At 40.9% G+C, this 19,852-nt stretch overlaps 1 protein-coding gene across 15 annotated transcripts in view; it reads left to right on the top strand.

Annotated features, from left to right (window-relative positions):
* The window catches only part of celf5a (cugbp, Elav-like family member 5a), a 175,994-nt gene extending 158,973 nt beyond the window's left edge, over positions 1–17,021 (top strand). For 3 of the 15 annotated variants that reach the window (XM_019352166.2, XM_013275126.3, XM_013275127.3), the window contains exons 7-12: positions 46–190; positions 8,469–8,681; positions 8,990–9,085; positions 9,926–10,069; positions 12,113–12,276; positions 12,731–17,021. In XM_019352166.2, coding sequence (XP_019207711.1) covers positions 46–190; positions 8,469–8,681; positions 8,990–9,085; positions 9,926–10,069; positions 12,113–12,240 — 726 coding nt within the window. In that variant the 3' untranslated portion in view covers positions 12,241–12,276; positions 12,731–17,021. Of the gene's footprint in view, positions 1–45; positions 212–8,465; positions 8,682–8,989; positions 9,086–9,925; positions 10,070–12,112; positions 12,277–12,730 lie in introns of all 15 variants that reach the window. The other 12 variants (XM_019352163.2, XM_025903107.1, XM_019352162.2 and 9 more) reach the window with 6 other exon arrangements.
* Positions 17,022–19,852: the final 2,831 nt, after the last annotated feature.

Genomic DNA, 19,852 nt, shown 5'->3' with positions numbered 1-19,852 from the left:
AACCATCCTTTCCTCCACCCATCTCTCCGTGTCCCTCTTCTTTAGCTCATGCAGCAGCAGGCAGCCATCATGGCAGCAAGCCACGGAGGTTACCTCACGCCTAGTGTGGCTTTCCCCGCCACACAGATCCACCAGATGGGGGCGCTCAACATCAACAGCCTCCCGCCCACCCCCATGACCCCGGTGTCGGGTGAGTTTCATCAAACCCTGGGTGAGCACACAGTTTCTTTCCCTTTCCTCTTGCTTATGTTTGTTTCTTTGTACCAGGCCAGTGAATGGAAATTAATGCCTGTATGTGCATTTACATGTTAGTCTTTATGTGCACAAGCCAAACGAAAGCATGCCTCATTCCTGGTGATCCAAAATGATTCCTCTGGAGAGAAAAAAAAATGAATAAAAAAGTGGGATTTGCATGTTTATGTTGTTTGTGAATGCTAACAATATTTGGGGTTAGTGTAGTAGCAGCAGAAGAAGGAATATCAATAAGTAACTTTACAGATAAGCCGCTAATTTCCCCGTAGTATTTTGACCTTGTGCTTTGAAGCACTTGTGCATGATCTGCATGCACTTGGTTTTGTTTTCCATAACAAACAGATCCTATGCAGATCCATTACAGAGGAAAGGGAAGGACTTTGAAACACCTACCTACTGCTTAACATTTGCTTATTCAGCAGTGTTTCATTTTTCTTGAGACAGAGAGAACTTCAAGATTCTCCACTCAACAAAAGCATGAGCCAAAATAAATAATACAGTAGCAAAGTCTTTGTTGTGCTCCCCTCATCTACTTTGCCAACACTGCAGTATTGAGTTTTTAAGGTGATGTCTTTGGTAACTTTAAACCAGTCAGTGTGAGCATCATCAGCACAACAAGGCCTAGTTTAGGTTTTTCTTTATAGGCATCATAAGAATCCCATTTCTGCAGAAATTGCTGTGCTTTATCAAATTCCTGCTGAACTGCAGTTTACGTTGGGGGGGGGAGAAAGTTGGTATTTTTTTTAATTTACAATTTTTCTGTCGTCCAGCTTAACACAACCAACAGTCAGTTGGATTAGTAAGTGAGAAAATGAAATGCTAGGGACTCTTCTTAACCATTAAATTTACCCTTTAAAATCAATTTATATAAATTTACAAAAAGTGAAAGAATGGAACATGGCAGTGGGAACACATGCCGTATGTGTAACGTATAATTTTCACCTTCAGCAAATATATCCAGAGAGGAGACCCATTTGTCAAAAATGCACAGTGATGTTTTCAGTGCAGTGTGTGCACTTTTGGGGTGGCCGTAATCAATCCGAGACAGTGATTAAACGTGGAGCTAAGCGTTGCTGAGAAACTCATATTTTGATGCGTATACCTCTGACAGTGCTCGAATTCACATCTTTGTGTTCAGCATGCATACCTGTATTTGGCAACACAATAGTGCTGATGAAAGACAGTGCAACTGAAAGGCTAGGAACATCTCTCCCTGCCTCCCTGCCCTTCTATCTTCCCCTATCTCTGTGTGTGCGTGTGTGTGTGTGTGTCCATGTTTACATAGCTTTGTGGGGACCAAAAATTGGAAGTTTACGATCCTTGTGGGGACCAACAGCCCTTCCCATGAGTTTGAAGACATTAGTCAGACTCAAAATATGTTTTTAGTGTCAGGGTTACAATTGGGTTACAGTTAGGTTTAGGCTGAGGGTTAGGATTAGGCATTCATTTTTGATGGTTAGGGTAAGCGGCTAGGGAATGCAATATGTCAATTAAATGTTCCCACAAAGATATGAAAACACAGTGTGTGTGTGTGTCTGTGTGTGTGAGGGCTTTGTCCAGTCTCTTCTCTTGTGCACTGTAGTCTCTCATCATGAAAATCAGTGTCTAACTCTAAAGGAAGTAATGCTGATTTTGCTTTTGTCTGTAATTCAGTGTTATAGATTGTTATCAGTTCTTGGGAAAAGAGTAGAGAGTAAGATATTCGTGGTCATGGGGCGTAAGAGGAGAACCAGAAATGTCTTTAAGCCCGTGATCCTGATGTGTATGAAGTGGTGCTATTTATGTAAATTTTGACCATGCCTCTATGCAAGCTTCCATTCACTGATGAACTTTTATTATTGCATGTAATACATTTTTAATCCCTGAGAGAAATCATCGATTTCGTGACGTTCCAAGGACTATCATTAATATAAAATATCTTATTTCCCCTTTCTTCATTGGTTATTATGCGTGTGGTTGCCAGCAGTTGCAGCAGTGGTAGACTAACGTGCTGCTTTGGTATACACAGCTATTTTCTCTCTCCCTTTTCACACTTGTGGCTATGACTTATTTAGAGTTCATTGAATACATAACATTACTGGCAAGGCTGTCTGTATAAGTAGGCCAAGAGACTCTGACACTACTGAGAGACTGTAGGATGTCTGCCACGAGTCAGTGGAATTATTCATTGTAATATCAGAATCTGTTTTTTGGGGTCTGGGAGCACAGTGCTTCTCTGCTTCAACAGAGGTCTAATTTATGCATTAAGACGTCTCATCAGCTTAATTAAATTCTGACATTTGGCAGTTGTGTACAAAAGCATAAAAGGTAGAAAGGTTAATGTCCCCTTTCCTTGTGAAATGAGAGCTATTACCTATTGATAGCCACACTACTGCCTTTCTGAGTAACACATTCTGCTCTGCATTAACATAAAGCTCCAATAATGGTTTTATAGATGAAAACCCTTCCCGATCTTGGGATGGAAGTGTGACGTGACACTAGTCTTTTATTTAAATGATCTCCATAACCTCTGCGACATACCAAACCTTGTTTGACAGCAGGCTTAAGTACAAAGAGGCTCCGAGGTTAAGGGTGTTACCCTGAAAACAATGAGACATCCATTTGATCAACAGATGCACAGCATTTAAGCTTGATGGTGCATAAGCCGTTTGCCAGATGGTTCAGCTGATTAGAGCATGTATCCTTACAATGATGCATGATGATGCTTTTTGAAAATAATGTTCACCAGGTGCCGCTCCCTGAGTGCTGCAGAAGAAATAAAAGTTAAACAAAACAAGGGAGAGAGAGGAAAAGCTGGATTAAGAGGGTGGAGGGGGGGAGATAAAGAGGGTGAGGGAGGAGAGGAAGGAGAAATGGAGAGAGATGTGAATCCTGCTGGGTATATGTGGTGAGGAACACGCAGTGTCAAGAATGCTTTGTTAGGATGTGAGAAGTGTGTAATCAAAGTCACTCTAATGTTCTGTTGCATGGTGCTGCTCTACACTGAAGATGTGCATGCACAAGTGCATATTACACAAAGTATAGTGCAGATGCTCCACAGCAAGAGACAAGCCCGTTACACTTAGAGCCAGCCCGAATGTGCCGCAACATCCCTGCTGGATTCAAACATGGCTACACCATGGATGTGGAACACTTCGGCGGTGACAAAGCACCAGGAAACTAATGAGCTGTTTGACGTGATGATCTTTCTTAATGCCACCTGTCCTCTATGGCTTGCTTGCACCGGCACATTATATGCAAGGACTAATTCTAATACAAACAATGAAAGGACAGGTAAGCTAAGATATTTATTTAGAACAAAGCATCAACTATCCTTCACGTTTAGATCAAAACATCACATCCAAGGATAGCGACAGTCTGTTCAGAGCCAAAGGAAACAGCTGGAAAGATGAATACCTGTGTGTCCCAAGTGATGGTGTGACCTCGAGCTTTCAGTCCTTCTTAGTCTGAAATATGCTTTTACTCTAAGTGCTTTCTTTAAGGCTGTAGAGATGTCTTTCCAGTGCAGGCAAAGGTTAAAAAAAATAGAAAAACTGGCTTGTTGTTCAAGTCAATACTTTTGCCCCATGACAGTTTGTCTGAGGGATGAGTTGCCATTGTTCCTTGGATGCAAATGCTTCTTCTCAGCCTTTTAGATTAAACCATGACTCTGGCATCAAAATAATGACATTTCTCAAAATTAGAAGTGAGCAAAAGGTAGCCCTTTTTCTGTTGCCTTCAAGTTTGTTCAGAGGCCACAGGCACTGCTCTTGCCTTGACCAGATTTGATCTCCGGTGCACGCAGGCAGTGGAGCTTCACAAGCTGCCCAGCTGGTCTGCTCAGGCATCTGAAAGCCAGGCACATTGCTTTGGTCAGTGTATTGAATGCATATGAGCTTCAGAAGTAGAGCAGGGAGCACTGGAGGCTCAGTAGTGTGGAAGGTTTTTGTTTTTGTTTTATTATCTAATATTTATTTAGTAATAAATGATTTGTCAAGTTTCACATAGTTTCATTTTAATGTCAGCTAAAAAAGTATTTTATAATAATTTTTCATATAAACTAAAGTAAATTAAGATTGTATATCACATGATTATACATTTAGAGGTTGGAATCCTTTTTCTGGCTGCTCACTTTGCTCATTGCGGTGTGCAGGGAAATAAATTGTGTGGTCTAGAAGTGTCTGCGTACGCTTGCCTTTAAGGCTTGGAGGTCTCTCTCTGTTATCTGTCCAACTCTGTACTTGGGGAACTTGTTTCATATTTGAATAGCAGTTTGGAGGAAGATTCTGTACGAGAAGGTGCTGCTGAGCCTAGAAGGAGGGAGTGCAAATGAGTCTGGAAATAGATTAGCATTGCATATAACATATGGTCGGGGGATCCTTTCAGTAGTTGCTTTTTTATGAATTTTATCAAGCATGTTAAAGTGAGGACTGTAAGTCAAGCACCCTCCAAGACGCTATAGATATGCGATTTACAGACTGTGGCTCAAGCTGTGGCCACTGGTTTCTCCCCATGAGGAAGACGTTGATTAGGTGTTTGAACTTTTACGCTATGGGATTTGTTCCCAACAGATGCTAGACGCTGGCACCATTAAAGTGCAGTTCAATCTGCGCTGGAATCCTTTTCCTCAGGTGTATTGTGTGTTAGATCCCAGTCTGTTGGATTTTTTTCAGTTTCTTGTTTTTTTAGCTCTCGTTTACCGTTTTTATTTTAAATATCACTTGTGCTGTTTCATATATTTTTACCTTCTGTACTCATGTTCCCACACACTCATTGTGAATGCCTGACCTGCCATAGTTCATGCCAACCTTGTCCTTCCCTTTCATCTGTATACTGCCTTTCTTCATTATGTGAATAATGTTCCACGCATTTTTCTTTCTGCATAACTTGCATTTCAAACTTTACCTTGCATTATTTCCATACTGCTGCCTCATCTCCGGTGTTTTTTCTATGTACTAAAAATCTACCATGAGTAAGATTTTTTTTTTTTTACTTTTTTTTTTGGAGTTCCATGCTTTTGAGTCTTTCTTCTGTTGGAATTTCATTACATATCATATGTACTCAGTATAACAAAACTGAAGTAGCCCCAGAATCTGTAAAGTGGAGCTAGTGTTGAGGTTCCTTAAACTTGCCTTCCTTTTGATGACCAACAGAGGTTAAAATACAGTGACAGAAAAATTAGTATAAAATTTAATGCAGGAGTTTTCAAGTCTTATTTAGTAAAGAAGGATGATTGTTTTTAGAATAAACAAAAATAGACAGTCAAAGGTTACGCTCAGTCGGAACGTCTTTGATGGCCAACATGTTGAAGTTGTCACTTCATAATGGAAGTTCAGAAACCATAGTGGCTATGTCCATTGGAATTTTACTAGTATTTATTTTTTACCCTGGCTATTATTTGGTTATTTGTTTGGGCTCACTGCCACTTAAGCCAGAAAAGCTGTTGCGGCGCGGCTGATCAGAGTTATGTCATCAGCATACACTTGCATTTTCAAAACCATTTATTAAATGATCTGTGGAGATGACAAGCAAGAGGGAGGATTTCACAAATAATTAGCGTACTGACTGAAAACTACTTATGTGCTTTGAAATATAGATGAAAAATTATATTAAACTCAGTAACAATAAAACACATTCATTTGGAAGTGCATTTGTTTTGTGTCACGCTTGATTTGCTTGATTATTCCTTATCTGAAGGGCAGTATTGAAAGTCGGAGTTCTTCTTAGGATCACAACTGGACTTTGAAAGCTACCCCCCACCCTCGCAGTATTATTCACAGAAGACAGACATTTTCTCTTTTGACTCTAAATGCGTCGCATTTTAAATCAGTTAGATGAAAGCATCCGTTTTGAGTACTTATTACTTGCTCTGGCAAAAGACAGTCCTTGTGCCAGTAATGACTGCACTCTCCAGTTCGGGTATAGCGTTCCTTGTTGATTTCAATATATAATTAGCATAATAAATACTTCTGTTGCATGTGAAGGCTTTTTCTCCTTAGCAAGGAGCAAATCAACAGTTTTTCCCTCTAAGAAGAAGCTTTCAAGAAGATGAGAGTAATTTTGCTTCCACAACATAAGTATATGTATTGGACAAACACATATGCATACTGTTTAGCAGTGCAGTGTTCCTTGGTGAAGTCATAAAGAACAGAAAATTTATAGTTCAGAGCAAAATGTATGGAATATGTAATCTACTGTCCTACAGCTTTGTATTCACTCATGCCAGAGTGAAGAACAACATGTCATTACAGCCTGATAGTTGCCACACATCCTGACAGCCACATGTATATCAGCACTCTTGGGTGCACATTGTAAACAAGCTATGAATGCAATTTTTCACAATGCAAGAGCTATACGTCCACTGAGGGATAAAATGAAAATATCTAGTTCAGGAGACTTAGTAATACTTCCCTTTTTCACTCTTTACTGACTGTGGTGCGATAATGTAGTGTTTATAAGACTTCTGTTCATTCCTTGGTGTGGCATTTCCAACATGATGAACAGACTGGACTCAGTGGCCCCAATCTGCGACTTCTCTCGTGTGTTCTCCTTCAGTACCGATGTCATGTGTAATTGCTGACCCCGGAACTTATGAAATTGCACATAAGGGGTCCCTGCTACCACCGAGTACTTCTGCTGCTACTCCTGCTATCACTGCACAACTGCTGCAAATACATAGGCGTGTGCTCCCACACTATGGCTAAAGCTTGGAAAATGAATTTGCCTGATGATGGAGAGGGTGCATTATCTGGTGGTACAGTAAAGTGCGTGTGGCCTGAGCAGACTGGCTGTCTCTAGCCCTCAGAATAGGAGCGGCGCTCTCCTGGGTCCTGGTAGGAGAATGGGCTGAAGCTGCAGTCTAATTCATCACAGCTCTGCAGGAAACAAGCAATCATGGGGAGGCTTCATAAAAAAATTTAAAAAAAAAGTAAAAGGAGACCAGTGTAAAAGACACAACAGCTCACGCTGGACTGTGGCAACTCCCTTGGTCACTGCATCTGCCTCCTCCACTGTCAGCTTTCTCGTGGTTTAAATGCTGAGACAGGGAGAGAAGACGGAAAATAAAACAGAGTAGGAGAGGGGAGGAATGAAGACAAAGGGTCAATTATTGATAGAGAGCAATAAAAATAATCCAACATAGATGATAGGAGTCAGCAGTAGGAGGTTTCAGCTGGTAATGTAGTTTTGGGGTGATGTAATGCTTTTGAGTAAGACCCCAGCTCTGGTGATACTGCGTCTTTTTGTTTGCATTGCCACATATCTCAGTGTACAATTTACGTGAGCTGGTTGTGATTGTGTACTCTATCTAATCTACTCATAAGAGGTCCCTTATTGAGGTCCCAGATTGTGGAAATATGGCATGCTGAAGGGTTTCTGTGACAACCTGGGCTTTCTGTCCAATCAGGGTGAGGGCTTCGAGATTGAGAGGTGGTCCTCGGGGGAGCTGTACTTCAATGAGCTTGGATGCTTTGCCACAGAGAAGCCCTTTTAGAGAGACCATCACAAAGTGAGATTCTGCTGAGAATGGGCACTTTGACGTCCCCGGCATAATTGGAAGCACTTTCTAAAGGAGGGTCCTTTTTAAAATGCATTGAATGACAGAGAACACGGAGCATCCAATTTTGATTCCACTCATGAACCCTTCTGCAGCTGCCTTTCAGGCGTGCTCCATATATGTTATGACCCACCCATTTGTCAAACTGCCAACTGTTGTTCTTTTGTCTTCTCTTTTTTATGATGTGTAAAAGTAGGAGACATCTTTGTGTATTTGCTACCTGCTCATTCAAGCAAATCTCCCCCTGTAATCTGCTTCTATCTAGTCTAGATCTGTTTCGCCTTTTTCTTTTTTTTCTCAGAAGTTGCATAGTGGTTTCATCATCTTGAGCAGTACAAGCCAGCAGGGTATCGCACAAACACTACAGACAGGCTCATTTTTCACAGGTTGACTCCCCAGCTATCCTGCAGGATGTGTCACGACAAACGGCGGATATGTGACAGATTCACGTTGCACCCGTGTCCTTGCATTAGAGAGAAGACACAGTGTAGCTCGTGGTCACGAGTTTTGTGTGTTTAATGTGTGAGTGTGTGCGTGTGTGTACAGAGAACTGTTTTTCTCGGCACTTTATGAGAAAAAGCGTGTCTGCCTGCTAGTGTAAGTCTGAGTGCTGTGCAACTCTTGTAGTATTATGCGCAGAGATCCAGATGAAGTGCTCAACAGCCAACCTTTTTCCCAGCAGGCCTCAGTTCTCCACCAGCCAACATCACCACCTCCGCTGTACCCAGCATCGTCACGCCTATCGTCAACGGATTCACCGGCATCCCTCATCAGCCCAACGGACACCCTGCCGTGGAGACCGTGTACACCAACGGCCTGCCGCCCTACTCCACCCAGAGCCCCACTGCTGCCGACACCCTCCAGCAAGCCTTCACTGGTGTACAGCAGTACACAGGTAGGAGACAGAATGGCTTTGTTTGCGATTCTGTTATTCTAAGGTTTTGCACTGGCGTGTAAACACTATAAATGAGTAGCAGCTATGAGACAATAACTGCAGGCTATGTGGTGCGTGAGGTGGTATGTATTCAGCTAGTGTAGGACAGCGCCTCAGAACGAAACATCAGAGAGGCTTTGATTACGTGTTACGCTTGTGTGATCGACCTTAAGCATCCTTGACACCGTTCTCTGTGGGATCCCCGATTTTGCACTCATCTCTCTCACATTGCCTCCTTCCTTCCTTGTTCTACTGCTTCGCGTTTGCAGCGATCTACCCGGCCACTACGCTGACTCCCATTGGCCAAACGCTGCCCCAACCACCACAGGTCATCCAGCAGCAGCAGCAGCAGAGAGAAGGTGAGGGTGAGAGAACATTATTGCTTTTACACTTCACATGCCTCATACTTTGTAATGGCCAAACAGGGAGATGAGCACGAGAGACCAGTCTTGCTTTGCTTTTACACTGTACACACTTCATTTTGAGTCTTGTTGTACAGCGAGAGAAGAACATCACTCTAACATCATTCTCATTGTGTTTAATAGATAAACAGAGCGGACTGTGTGAGACTGTAAACAGGTCTCGTCTCGACGTAAAACATGGGGATTGATGTAGAGCAGCGTCAATGTATTAAACTCGACATCTTAATATATTAACACAGGTCCATGTTTTTTTTATTAAGTAATAGTATATCTGTTAAAATAGCCAGCTGTGACAGTAAGTGTGGATGAAATGCACATATAAACAACATTAATGAAAATGTAAAAAATATGGTGGCAGGAAAATTGGGACAGCTTTTTTGAAGATTTTCAGCTTGCAATGTGATGATTTTAATAAACTCGTGTTGCATTTTAATTTAATTTTTTTAAATAAAATAGCAACACATAATGTATATTTTAATTATGATTTGAGCCTGTGCCAGGTGTGTGCAGGAACGGTGAAGATGCATCTTAAGGCCACATATAAAGGAATCATGAGAGTGGATGCTCATGCATGAATGCTCATTTCAGACTGTATTGTCTAATTCTACCAATGTTAATTAATCATTTATTTATTTTTGTATGATGGGTAGTGCCACATATGTCTGAGACAGCCCTTTGCACATATTCTGTATTTATTTTGGGTGATATGTATGTCTGAAAAAGACAAACTGACTGCTGTTTCTCTCTTTTTCTATCAAACTTTCGCTGTATCTCTGCAACCAGGTCCAGAGGGTTGTAACCTGTTCATCTACCACCTGCCACAGGAGTTTGGAGACAACGAACTCATGCAAATGTTTCTGCCCTTCGGTACCGTCATCTCCTCTAAGGTCTTCATGGACAGGGCAACCAACCAGAGCAAGTGCTTTGGTGAGTCCTACACTGCAACACGCACACAGTCCAAGACCGACTTGATATAATATGACATTATATCAAGTCCATTTTTAATGACCCCGGCTTGAGAGATAAAGACACTTGTTTCTAAATAAATCTAATAATAATAAATCAGTCTTAATTTATACAGGTTAAATAGTAAAATGTCTGTCTTTTCTTTATTTTTAAACACATAACACCAAATTTGTAAATATATAATGTATATACCATTGCCTCTGATGACATTTGACAGCTCACAGACAGGGAGGACTGAGCGATCTTACCCCTGACAGGCTGACCTAATTTTGCATCTTGATGACTGTTGTGTTTTGGCACCGGTGCTTTTAAAGCAATGTGCAGAGTACATCGCAGCCAAAATAATCGGGATGTAGTCGATCAGACCGCACGTCCTTGTTTCCGCTTGCCGACTGTGTGACCTGGAAACCTTGAGGTGCTGCATCAGCATCCTCATCACCATTGTGTAACCCCAATATCTGTCAATACCTTCAGCGCTGAGGCTGATTCACACATTTCCACACCTCTTGTCCCATTTAGCTCTGGCAGCCTACATGCGCGTCCAACCCCAGGGCTTACAAAAAGGCAGGCAGTGATGGTTGAGGGGAAGGAAGGAAAAGGACAATTATAGATCAGCTTTTGTTTTCACTTCAGAGAACCAAAGAACCTTGGGCGAAATTGATCACCAGTTCCGTCTCCCTTGGGGGACTTAATAATATATAAATTCATGAAAGAGGAGCTATTTGCAGTATTGACTTATGCACTATGCATTTACAACATAATGTTAGGCCTGGGGAAGGAGGGAACACATGTGCGTGATTAATCTAGAAAGGAGAAAGAGGGAATAAACTTAGATTGATGGGGTGTAAAAGACAGAGAAACCGAGCTAAGACCTCTAAACGGGTATCTCCTCTCTGTTTCTAGCCTGAACGCATTAAGCTGATGGCGGGTTAGGAGGTCACCTCCTTTTCCCGCCTCTATACTTTCTTCAGACTTCCGTTCAGCTCGGCTCTTTGTAGCCCACCTTTTCCCCTGTAATGGGCCAAACCTGAGCCAAGCAGGCCATGTAGACTCCCTCCCATGTGGCGGTGGACGTGGAGAGCCTCCTGCTGTTTTTCATGGGTCATCAGCTGTTCCTAATGACACCACAGACACAGTGGAGCGCATCAGGCGGAGACACACTCCACTGAAATTTCTGGTCACTGAATTCTCAAGGCTTTATTTTTACACATGAAGGAAACAGGATGTTCATAGGTTTGAGGAGGTGGTTTATCTCGGGGAGATGCACTGAGGTTTTGTGTGTCTGCAGCAGATTTGTCTCCTATGATCATCATTCTGTGTTTGCTCTTGTTTTGATCAAACTCATTTATTCTGTGATTTTTTTTTTTTCTCTTTCACTCATTCACAGGTCAGACAATTAAAAGAATAGCACTGAGTCAATGAAACTTTGCAGGCATGTTAACCGTCAGTCATTAAATTTGCTGTAAAACATGCTATAAAATATAACGCTTATTTCGAGTTGGGGTCATTGATTCTCTGCACTGTTTCATCATTTTATTACACCGCACAAAATCAACAAATGCATGCTTCTTATCCAAATCCTGGACATGTCCTCATCTCTGAATGCAGCTTAATATTATATTCCCAAAGAAAAACAGTCAACTAGGAGAGAGCGTGAGCGCAGAGCGATGTTGTTTGACAGTAACAGCCCCAAACTTTTTGTGGCCTATTTTTCATTAAAAAGCCACCTCGTGTCCGGCTGTCACCAGCTCTGAGCAGCTGTTAGGCTACACTAAAGTCCTTCCTGCATCAACAACACCACCTAGACTTCTGTTAGAGGTACACAGGACGTGATGAGGCCAACAGAACACTTACATTTTGATTATGATTGCCTTTTTTTCCACCTCTTTCTTTTTACAGTAAATATTGTTTATAAAAATGTTCCAAAATTCTCCCCTAAAAGCTTGTTAAGGTGCCTATATTATTTTTAGTTAGTGTAAATGAAGTTTTTCTTTTCTTACACAGGTTTTGTGAGCTTTGACAACCCTGCTAGCGCACAGGCAGCTATTCAAGCCATGAATGGCTTTCAGATTGGGATGAAGAGGTTGAAAGTCCAGTTAAAGAGACCGAAGGATGCCAGCCGCCCTTACTGACACAGCCTACCTTCAGTATTCATCGCAGCAGCACAGGTGAGCCCATAAGAGTATTACTGATTTTCACTACTCTGTCCTTTTAAGCTCAAGATGTAACTAAGGTTCAAATAATGCCATCTGACTGTTCCTGGCAAGTAAATATTGTTAGACTGATAAGTATTGGCTTGCTATATGTTCTGTGAATGCAAGGCTTAAACATTAAAGGTTTCTACAGTTTTAATATTTAAAGAAATGTTGAGGGGTTGATTTGATGTGCAGCACTGTAGGCATATTAATTAAGGCGAAATCTGTCATCACTGTGACTGATGATGATTGATTGGTGTGGCAGCGTGGGTTAGTTCTCTCCAGACCATTAGACTGATATAATAGAACCATACTGAACTACTCAAAGTTTAAAGAAATGGATCTTTGGATTGACAGTTTAATGAGCAGTGAGATTTGAAATGGCCTTTTTCTTCTTTTTCTTTTCTTTTTTTTTTTTTGTTTCTAGGTTTTAGAGGACACGTGAAGATATTATCTTTGGAGGAGTTCAACTTTTTTTTTCTCTCTCTTTGAAAGCAAAATATGTTTTAAAAAAAATCAACACATATGGAATTTTTGAAGACATATCAGCATTTACTTATGAAGATCTAGGTTACGGCAGAAGAGGAAGATGCGAAATGAGGAGGCGCTTCACCGGGGGACGTTAACAGTAACAGATGGCACAGTGCAAGAAAGACGAGAAGAAAAAAAAACTGAAAAAAAGAAGTGATGAAACTGAACAACAGAACTTTTTCTTGTTGAGACTTGAATTGTTAATTAAGCAACAAACTAACAAACGAAAAGCAGCAACAACAAATAGATTTCTATATACATATTATATACACACATATATATATATAAGGAAAGAGGCGCTTGTGGCTTTTACTGTACTGGACAAATGAGGGTTCAAACTTGAAGATCAAAAAAAAACCAGTGGAAAAAAAGAAACTATTCTATATGTCCACTGACAGACTTTCTTTCACTTTCCCTCTTTCTCTTATTCTCTCCCCGTCTCTCTCAGCAAGCGCAGAAGTGCAGCCACTGAGGTTTCCATTAGCAACAATAGGACTGCAAATCTTTCACCCCTAAGGGACCAAAGGACCAAACATTTTTATTGTTCTGAACAGTAATATATAGTATTAATGATACTAATACTGCAAACTACTACTAATAATATTACAAGTTAAACTTAAGAAGAAACACTAGCTTCAGGTTGAAAAAAAAAGAGTAAGGGTTTTTGATTTTTTTTTTCCTTTTACATTTATAGTTACTGGGTTTGAAAATATTAAAACAAAACAGAAAAATGTATTAAAAAAAAGTAAAGCTATACTATTTTAGTGCCGTAGAATATATGGGTTAGACATTTTTTCGGGCATGTTCAGATATATTCTTTTGCCTCTCGTTACGTCATCCGCATCGCAGCATTTCATCTCGGAAGCGTGATCCGTCTGTGTTATTGTGTCAGAAGAAGAAGAAAGCAGTCCTTTAGTGCCAAAAGTGACACAGTAACCTTTTCTCAAAGCAGACATCAAAAGAACCAGAGCGTATTTAGCCAAGCGTTGCTGTCCTCTGTTCTTGCCAGCGTGTTGCGGTTCCATAATTGATCGTCATTGCGACTCATTCCATGTCATCATTAAAGCCTTGATAGTACAGATAATCTGACCATAAAGCACTGTGGTAAAAGTGCCACCCGGCTGAGCTGGATACGCAGCAGTAAAACAGCACAGCATCTGTAACTGCTTAATAAAATATACAAATGAGCCTGACAGCAGTTGTAAAAATTTCCATCGGCGTGTCACAGTGGTCCCTCCCGGGTCGTGCCCTCTTCCACTGCCAAGCTCCTCCAGCTGCTCTCAGCAGGCGGGAGCAGACTCCCCTACTATTTCTCCTCCTCCCTCCTGCTTCTCTTTCCTCACCTCCAAGTGCCAGCATATCTCTCTTAATAGGGACCATCGGTTCACGGGTGCCCCAAAGCTAACCCGCAGCATAATTAGGGTAATGATAATATTGATTAGATGGGGAGCAGCACCGCAGGGCGAGAGATGCGCAATCAATTACACATTGGCATTTTGAGTGAATTGACTGAGTGACAGAGTTCATTTCTCTCTCAGTAGCTGGATGTTTTTCTCCCGTGTTGTCATCCAGAGTCCCTGAAGGAATCCCAAAACGCAGAACGGCAGCGTGTCCCGTGGGACACTTTGAAGGCACTTGGATCGGTGTCATTATGGTAAAGGGTGGAGGCATGGAGATCTGTATATAGTGCTTAGAGGAGATTGTACATGTTCTTCAGTGAAGAGCAACTGTATTATTTTTTGAAAGGGTATAATAGCACAGTGCGAGCTTCTACACAGAGAGAAGAAGCCTTGGCATTACCAGCCTTAGGAGGTCAAATTAAGAGCAAAATGATCCATCAATTAGACAGCAGCGGGCCTGTAAGTGTAGCTGCTACAGCTGCTGCTGTTTCAACAGGATGACAGCTTACCATTAGTGCTGGTCACACATGGCTCCTGTGCAGTGTGGTCACGACACATCAAGCCTGGATGATACGGTTAAATAACCAAACTCGTGTTATCTGTTCTTCTGTTTTTGCAAAGAGACACACATTCAATGCGTCCGAGATGAAATCTGATGCACCGTTTGTTTTTTTTCTATTTCACTCATCGATTTGTTGAGTAACACTTACATTCTTTATTTCAATATCAGATTCATTGACTCAGTTTACACTCTGAAGCATCGTACCCCTCAGGACTCTGAGAGATCTCAGCACTCTGATCATCGCTCTAAACTTCAGACACATCAGTGCTTCAGACATGTAATCACAATGCTGTCCCATACACTAAAGCGTCTTCAGATAGCATGACCACTGCGTATGCCTCTGTAGTCTGGAATAATGATTTTATCCTCCAGAATGATTCTCCAGATCCTGATGTCTGCATACGTTCATTTAGTGTTCCTTTCACCCAGCAATTCTTTCTTTTTTTCTTTTATTTGTGTGATTAATGTTCACTGGATCAGTATTATAAAAAAAGGGGGGGGGGGGGGGGGGGGGGTGCATCATTTTCAGTAGACTAGGCGTAAATGTTATCCCCGGTTACTATGTGTGTTTTATTCTGTTGCAAGCAGTATTTAGATGCGCTAAGAAGGAGTTCTTTGAAATGCCTTTTCTCGTCATGAATTGCCAAATTATGCAAGTTTAACCACCACATTTCCTCACCTGACTGAAAACTTTGTGCCAGACTCTTTTTTTTTTTTTTTTTAAATCTACTCTTATAAATACGGTAATTTTCAGGAAATATTTAGTGGAATAAAATATTTGATTTTGTGAAGTAGTATAATATTGTAGGGGGAGGATCAGTTCAGGATGTAGTGATATATAATGTACATTTTCAGTAAAAAGGTTAGATTTTTATATATTTGCCTGAGGGCGTCGTCTTTCCCCTGAGAAGTCACTCTTATTCTCTTCTCACAGCTTTAGGGAGCTGTGATATATGCCCTCCCTTTTCCCCAGGTGATGCCGGGCCATGTGAACCCAGCCAAAATATCTTGTCTCATGGGATCTCTACTGGAGATGGAGTCATTAAAAAGAAAATAGATTTGGCCATCGCAGAAGCTCGCAGAACGTCTCGTTTCTGGTCAAAAGAAAAGAGATGAATTTGACTAAATTACAATGACTGTCCTGTTTTATATGTAGTGCATAGGCCTATATATACATATCTATAGATTCAGAAAAGAGAAAGGGACTACAATCCCACCAACAATAATTTGTTTTCCAATATGTAAGTTACTAATTATCAGTAATTATCCCTGTAGTTTTAAAATTAGAGTGCATGTGGTCAAGCTAAAGTCAATCTTCTACATTATTTTCACTCTTGCATCCATTTATTTATTTATTTGTCATGTTGCCATTGTGCCCTTTTTGATCTCTGAGCATGCTCAATGGGGGCTTGGGGGCGTTAAAGATTATGATTATGGTACTACTCATATTAACAGTATGATTCTTTAACTATGGTTTGAATGCTAAGGATAGTAGCTTATTATAAATATGAAATCTGTAAATTATGGAAAATCAGCACAGGACCTTTCTTTGGGTACGTACAGTTTGGGGTATGAAATGGGTGAGGGGTCGGGGGGGGGGGAGGGTTTCGCTTTCTAAAGATATTAACTTTCTGGTTTCTCAGCACAAAGCGTACAAAAAGCATAGAAACAGCAGTATGGAGTCTGTGAGTAGACTTTACTGAAATACAGGGCGCAAAAAGAAGAATCTCAGTATTATTCTTTTAACCCGGAGGAGAAAATGCTGTTTACAGGTAGTATTGTTTTTCTTTTTTTATTGAAGAAAAAAAAAAAGGAGAGCGCCACCTGTTTTTGTGGCAGCGTCAGTACAGCATGGAATAACTGACAGGGAAAGCAGTATCTTTTTATAAAAAAATAAAAAATATGGAAAAAAAAATATGTGTTCTGTATTAGCCTGAGAAACCAAACATTTTTCCCCTGTTGAAATTTCTTAATACTTGCTGCTTAGATTACTTCATATTAATGACTGATGATTTAATAATTTTATAATTATCGGGTCAAATATGTAATTTGATGTTTATTTATTTTATTTATTATTTATTTTTCTTATTTATTTTGCCAGTTTTATTTATTTGATTTTACGGTTATGGTAAGATAAAGATATGTATCAAAAAAGAAATGCTTATCGAGGCTTTTCTCTCTTTCTCTCCTTTTTTTCCAATTTTACAATAAAAATTCAAACTGGATGTTTCGTTTCTCACACTTGCATTGAAGTGCTGAACCGCGGCGGCGCAAAGAGAGGGGGCGCTGTTGCACAAGCACTCGCTCCCCTTGGCATGTCCAAGAGCTTGAAACTTTTACAGGACGTAGATGTTGCTCACCACCTCAGAGGCTGTCACTGACGCTGAGTGAGGAAGCTGCGGTAATTGTGTAACGGCCCTTTATGGATTCAGGACTGCTGTTTAAAACCATTTTAAACACTTAACTTTTCACATGAAGCCATTTTCTACAGCTCTCACATCATCGGGAGTCGACTCCGGAATTCATCATGACTGGAATTCCAGTCGTTTTATATTCATGTGATAACTATGATCCAACATATAAAGCTGTTTTGGTTATCTTTCACTTGAGGCTCTCCCCGTTGCAGGAACGTACTTCTCAGGAAATGGTTGATGGGAACAAAATACCAAAAAAAACAAAAAAAACAACTAAATATATAAATCCCAGTGAAGAGGTGTCATAGCAACGCTGCACGAGAATAACGGGGACAAATATCATTACAATGCAGACAAGCAGGAAGCAATAAGTTGATATAAGGCAGGCACGGGCCATCAGTCAAGTTTAGAAAACCGTGGCACTGCTTTGATGCCAGAAGCTAAATCTAAAGTAACATCTGTTGACATTTGAATTGTCTCCACATACATCTTGTGATGATCATCTTCATACATCAGCAGTCACTGTAACAAAAGAAGCAGAACAGCTGAGACATAAGATTCCTATTTTGAAGAGCGGAGATAGATATGAAAGAAAAAAGGGGGAGGGACAAAAAAGTAGAGCCACTGGCTCATGAAATAAATTGTCCCAATTACAATAAAGTGTGACTCTTGGTCAGTGCGCACGGCAGGCAGTTCATCTTTATTACAATCAGTTAATGAAAATCAATCCCCCTCCTGATAAACTCTTATCTCCACGGCCTTTGCGCACCCCTCGTGCCGGGAGATAATAAATTAGGGTAATATTGCCTTTGATGAGGGAGTGAATTGCAAATTATTGTAACTTTCCAAGATTTATGATGCAGATGCTTAATTTCCGAGCTGGGTTTTTCAGGGCGTCAGGGTGCCGGGGGGCCATTTGTTAAAAGTTTGGTGACATAGGCTCGTTAATAAAAATACACACTCAGACAGCCAGGTGTTCTCAGCTGTTCTCTACTGTTACAGTAGCGGAGGAAACACTGCTGAAGCCGCACTAACTCCAAGCTTGTAGGATTTGCGGGACGTTTGTCTTTGACGTGCGATTTTTGCCTATAACAAATACATACGAAGAGGGAGATACCCGGGGGATGAAACGTGTTTACCAAAGAAGGCGCTGTCAATCATACGGCACCCCACCACCACCCCTCCCCCATCTCTATCACACAAGCCAGAAGTGTATGATTTGATATGTAGGTCAATACCCATTCTGCAGTGAGCCAGCGGGTGAGATATGTCTAGTTGCTCGCTGTCACTCTGATTATTGAGGAGACGCAGAAAGATTGAGTTGGTCAGGTATGAGGGAGCCTGCAGTATGAGATAGCTGTGTAATCGCTGCAACTAGAAACCACACACACACACACACACACACACACACACTCACACACACACACTGGTGCAAACTCCCTGAGAAATGAGTAACTTCTCACTCTTTGTTCTGCAGCGCTGACCCATGTAACAGGGTGCAATATACGAGTATGTTGGGTGCCATTTACGGGGTGCAACAGTCAGACTGTGAGTGCGTCATTAAGCAAAATGCTTCAGCAACAGAAGGTTAAGGTTATGAGTCATCAGGAATTGCAGGAATGATGCAAGGTGATTATTTAGGGAGCAAACAGAATCTCACAAGATCAGATGGGGGAATTTACAGCTATGGTTGACCAACATCTTTTGCATCATTTAGCATAAATAAATCAAGTGTCTTTTTTTAAAATTTACATATGCAGTAAGCTCTGTTTATCCTCTATTATAGTAGTTGTGTTCTTCTTCTTGGTAAAACCAATTTAGTTAAAAAGACCTCCAGCATCCCTGCGTACTTAAAAATCCTACCAAAATAAATATAAGCACTCAGTGCTCTCAATGTTTGATCATCTCGTGACACAAAAATCTCTCCTCATCAAGACCAGCTCATTTATGGCTAAGGCACATCTTGCATTAAGACAGCCATCAATCTAGCCATTATCAATCAAGGAGAGGACTAACACACCACTATCTATTTATCTTGCCAAGTGCTCTATTAATATCAAATTAATTTCCCCATTGAGAGTATCAATCACTCAAGCAGTTTTTCTCAACTCATTAGCTTGGTAATTGTCCTTGTTTACAGGGGAAAGTCAAGATAGCATGGCTCAAAGAGGGTGGACAAGCAATCTTTACAGGCTTGAAAAGTCTCCGGCAACATGTTACATCCTCTGTGCTAATTCCCTGACAGGATTCCTGTGAAGTCTGTGGAGCGTGGAATATTTCACACAGTTTTCATTTTCAGTTTTTGAGAAAATGTGTGTTTTCACTGCCAATCAAAAGTGCGTTTCATGTTTTAAATGTTCAAAAGATGTCACGGAACTCGCCACCTTTAAACAGACTGCATAAGAGGATGCTCTTGCATTGGGTTATTATGTAAGCTATAGTGCCAATCTGTCCTGCAAGGTCACGAGACTCGCGGCTTTTTAACTTTAAAATTCTAAAGCAAACCGGAAGGAACACGGTGTGATGCCATCATCTCAACCGAGCCGAGATCATACCTTTGGAGGAAAAGATATGTCAGATTGAATGCTTACCTTACAACTTTCAAAGTCTTTATCTAAAGTAAAAGTACCAAAATAGCAATT

The sequence above is a fragment of the Oreochromis niloticus genome, linkage group LG23 (assembly GCF_001858045.2).
Source record: "Oreochromis niloticus isolate F11D_XX linkage group LG23, O_niloticus_UMD_NMBU, whole genome shotgun sequence".
In the NCBI taxonomy this organism is placed as follows: Eukaryota; Metazoa; Chordata; class Actinopteri; order Cichliformes; family Cichlidae; genus Oreochromis; species Oreochromis niloticus.
This window is presented reverse-complemented; position numbering and strand designations above follow the sequence as displayed.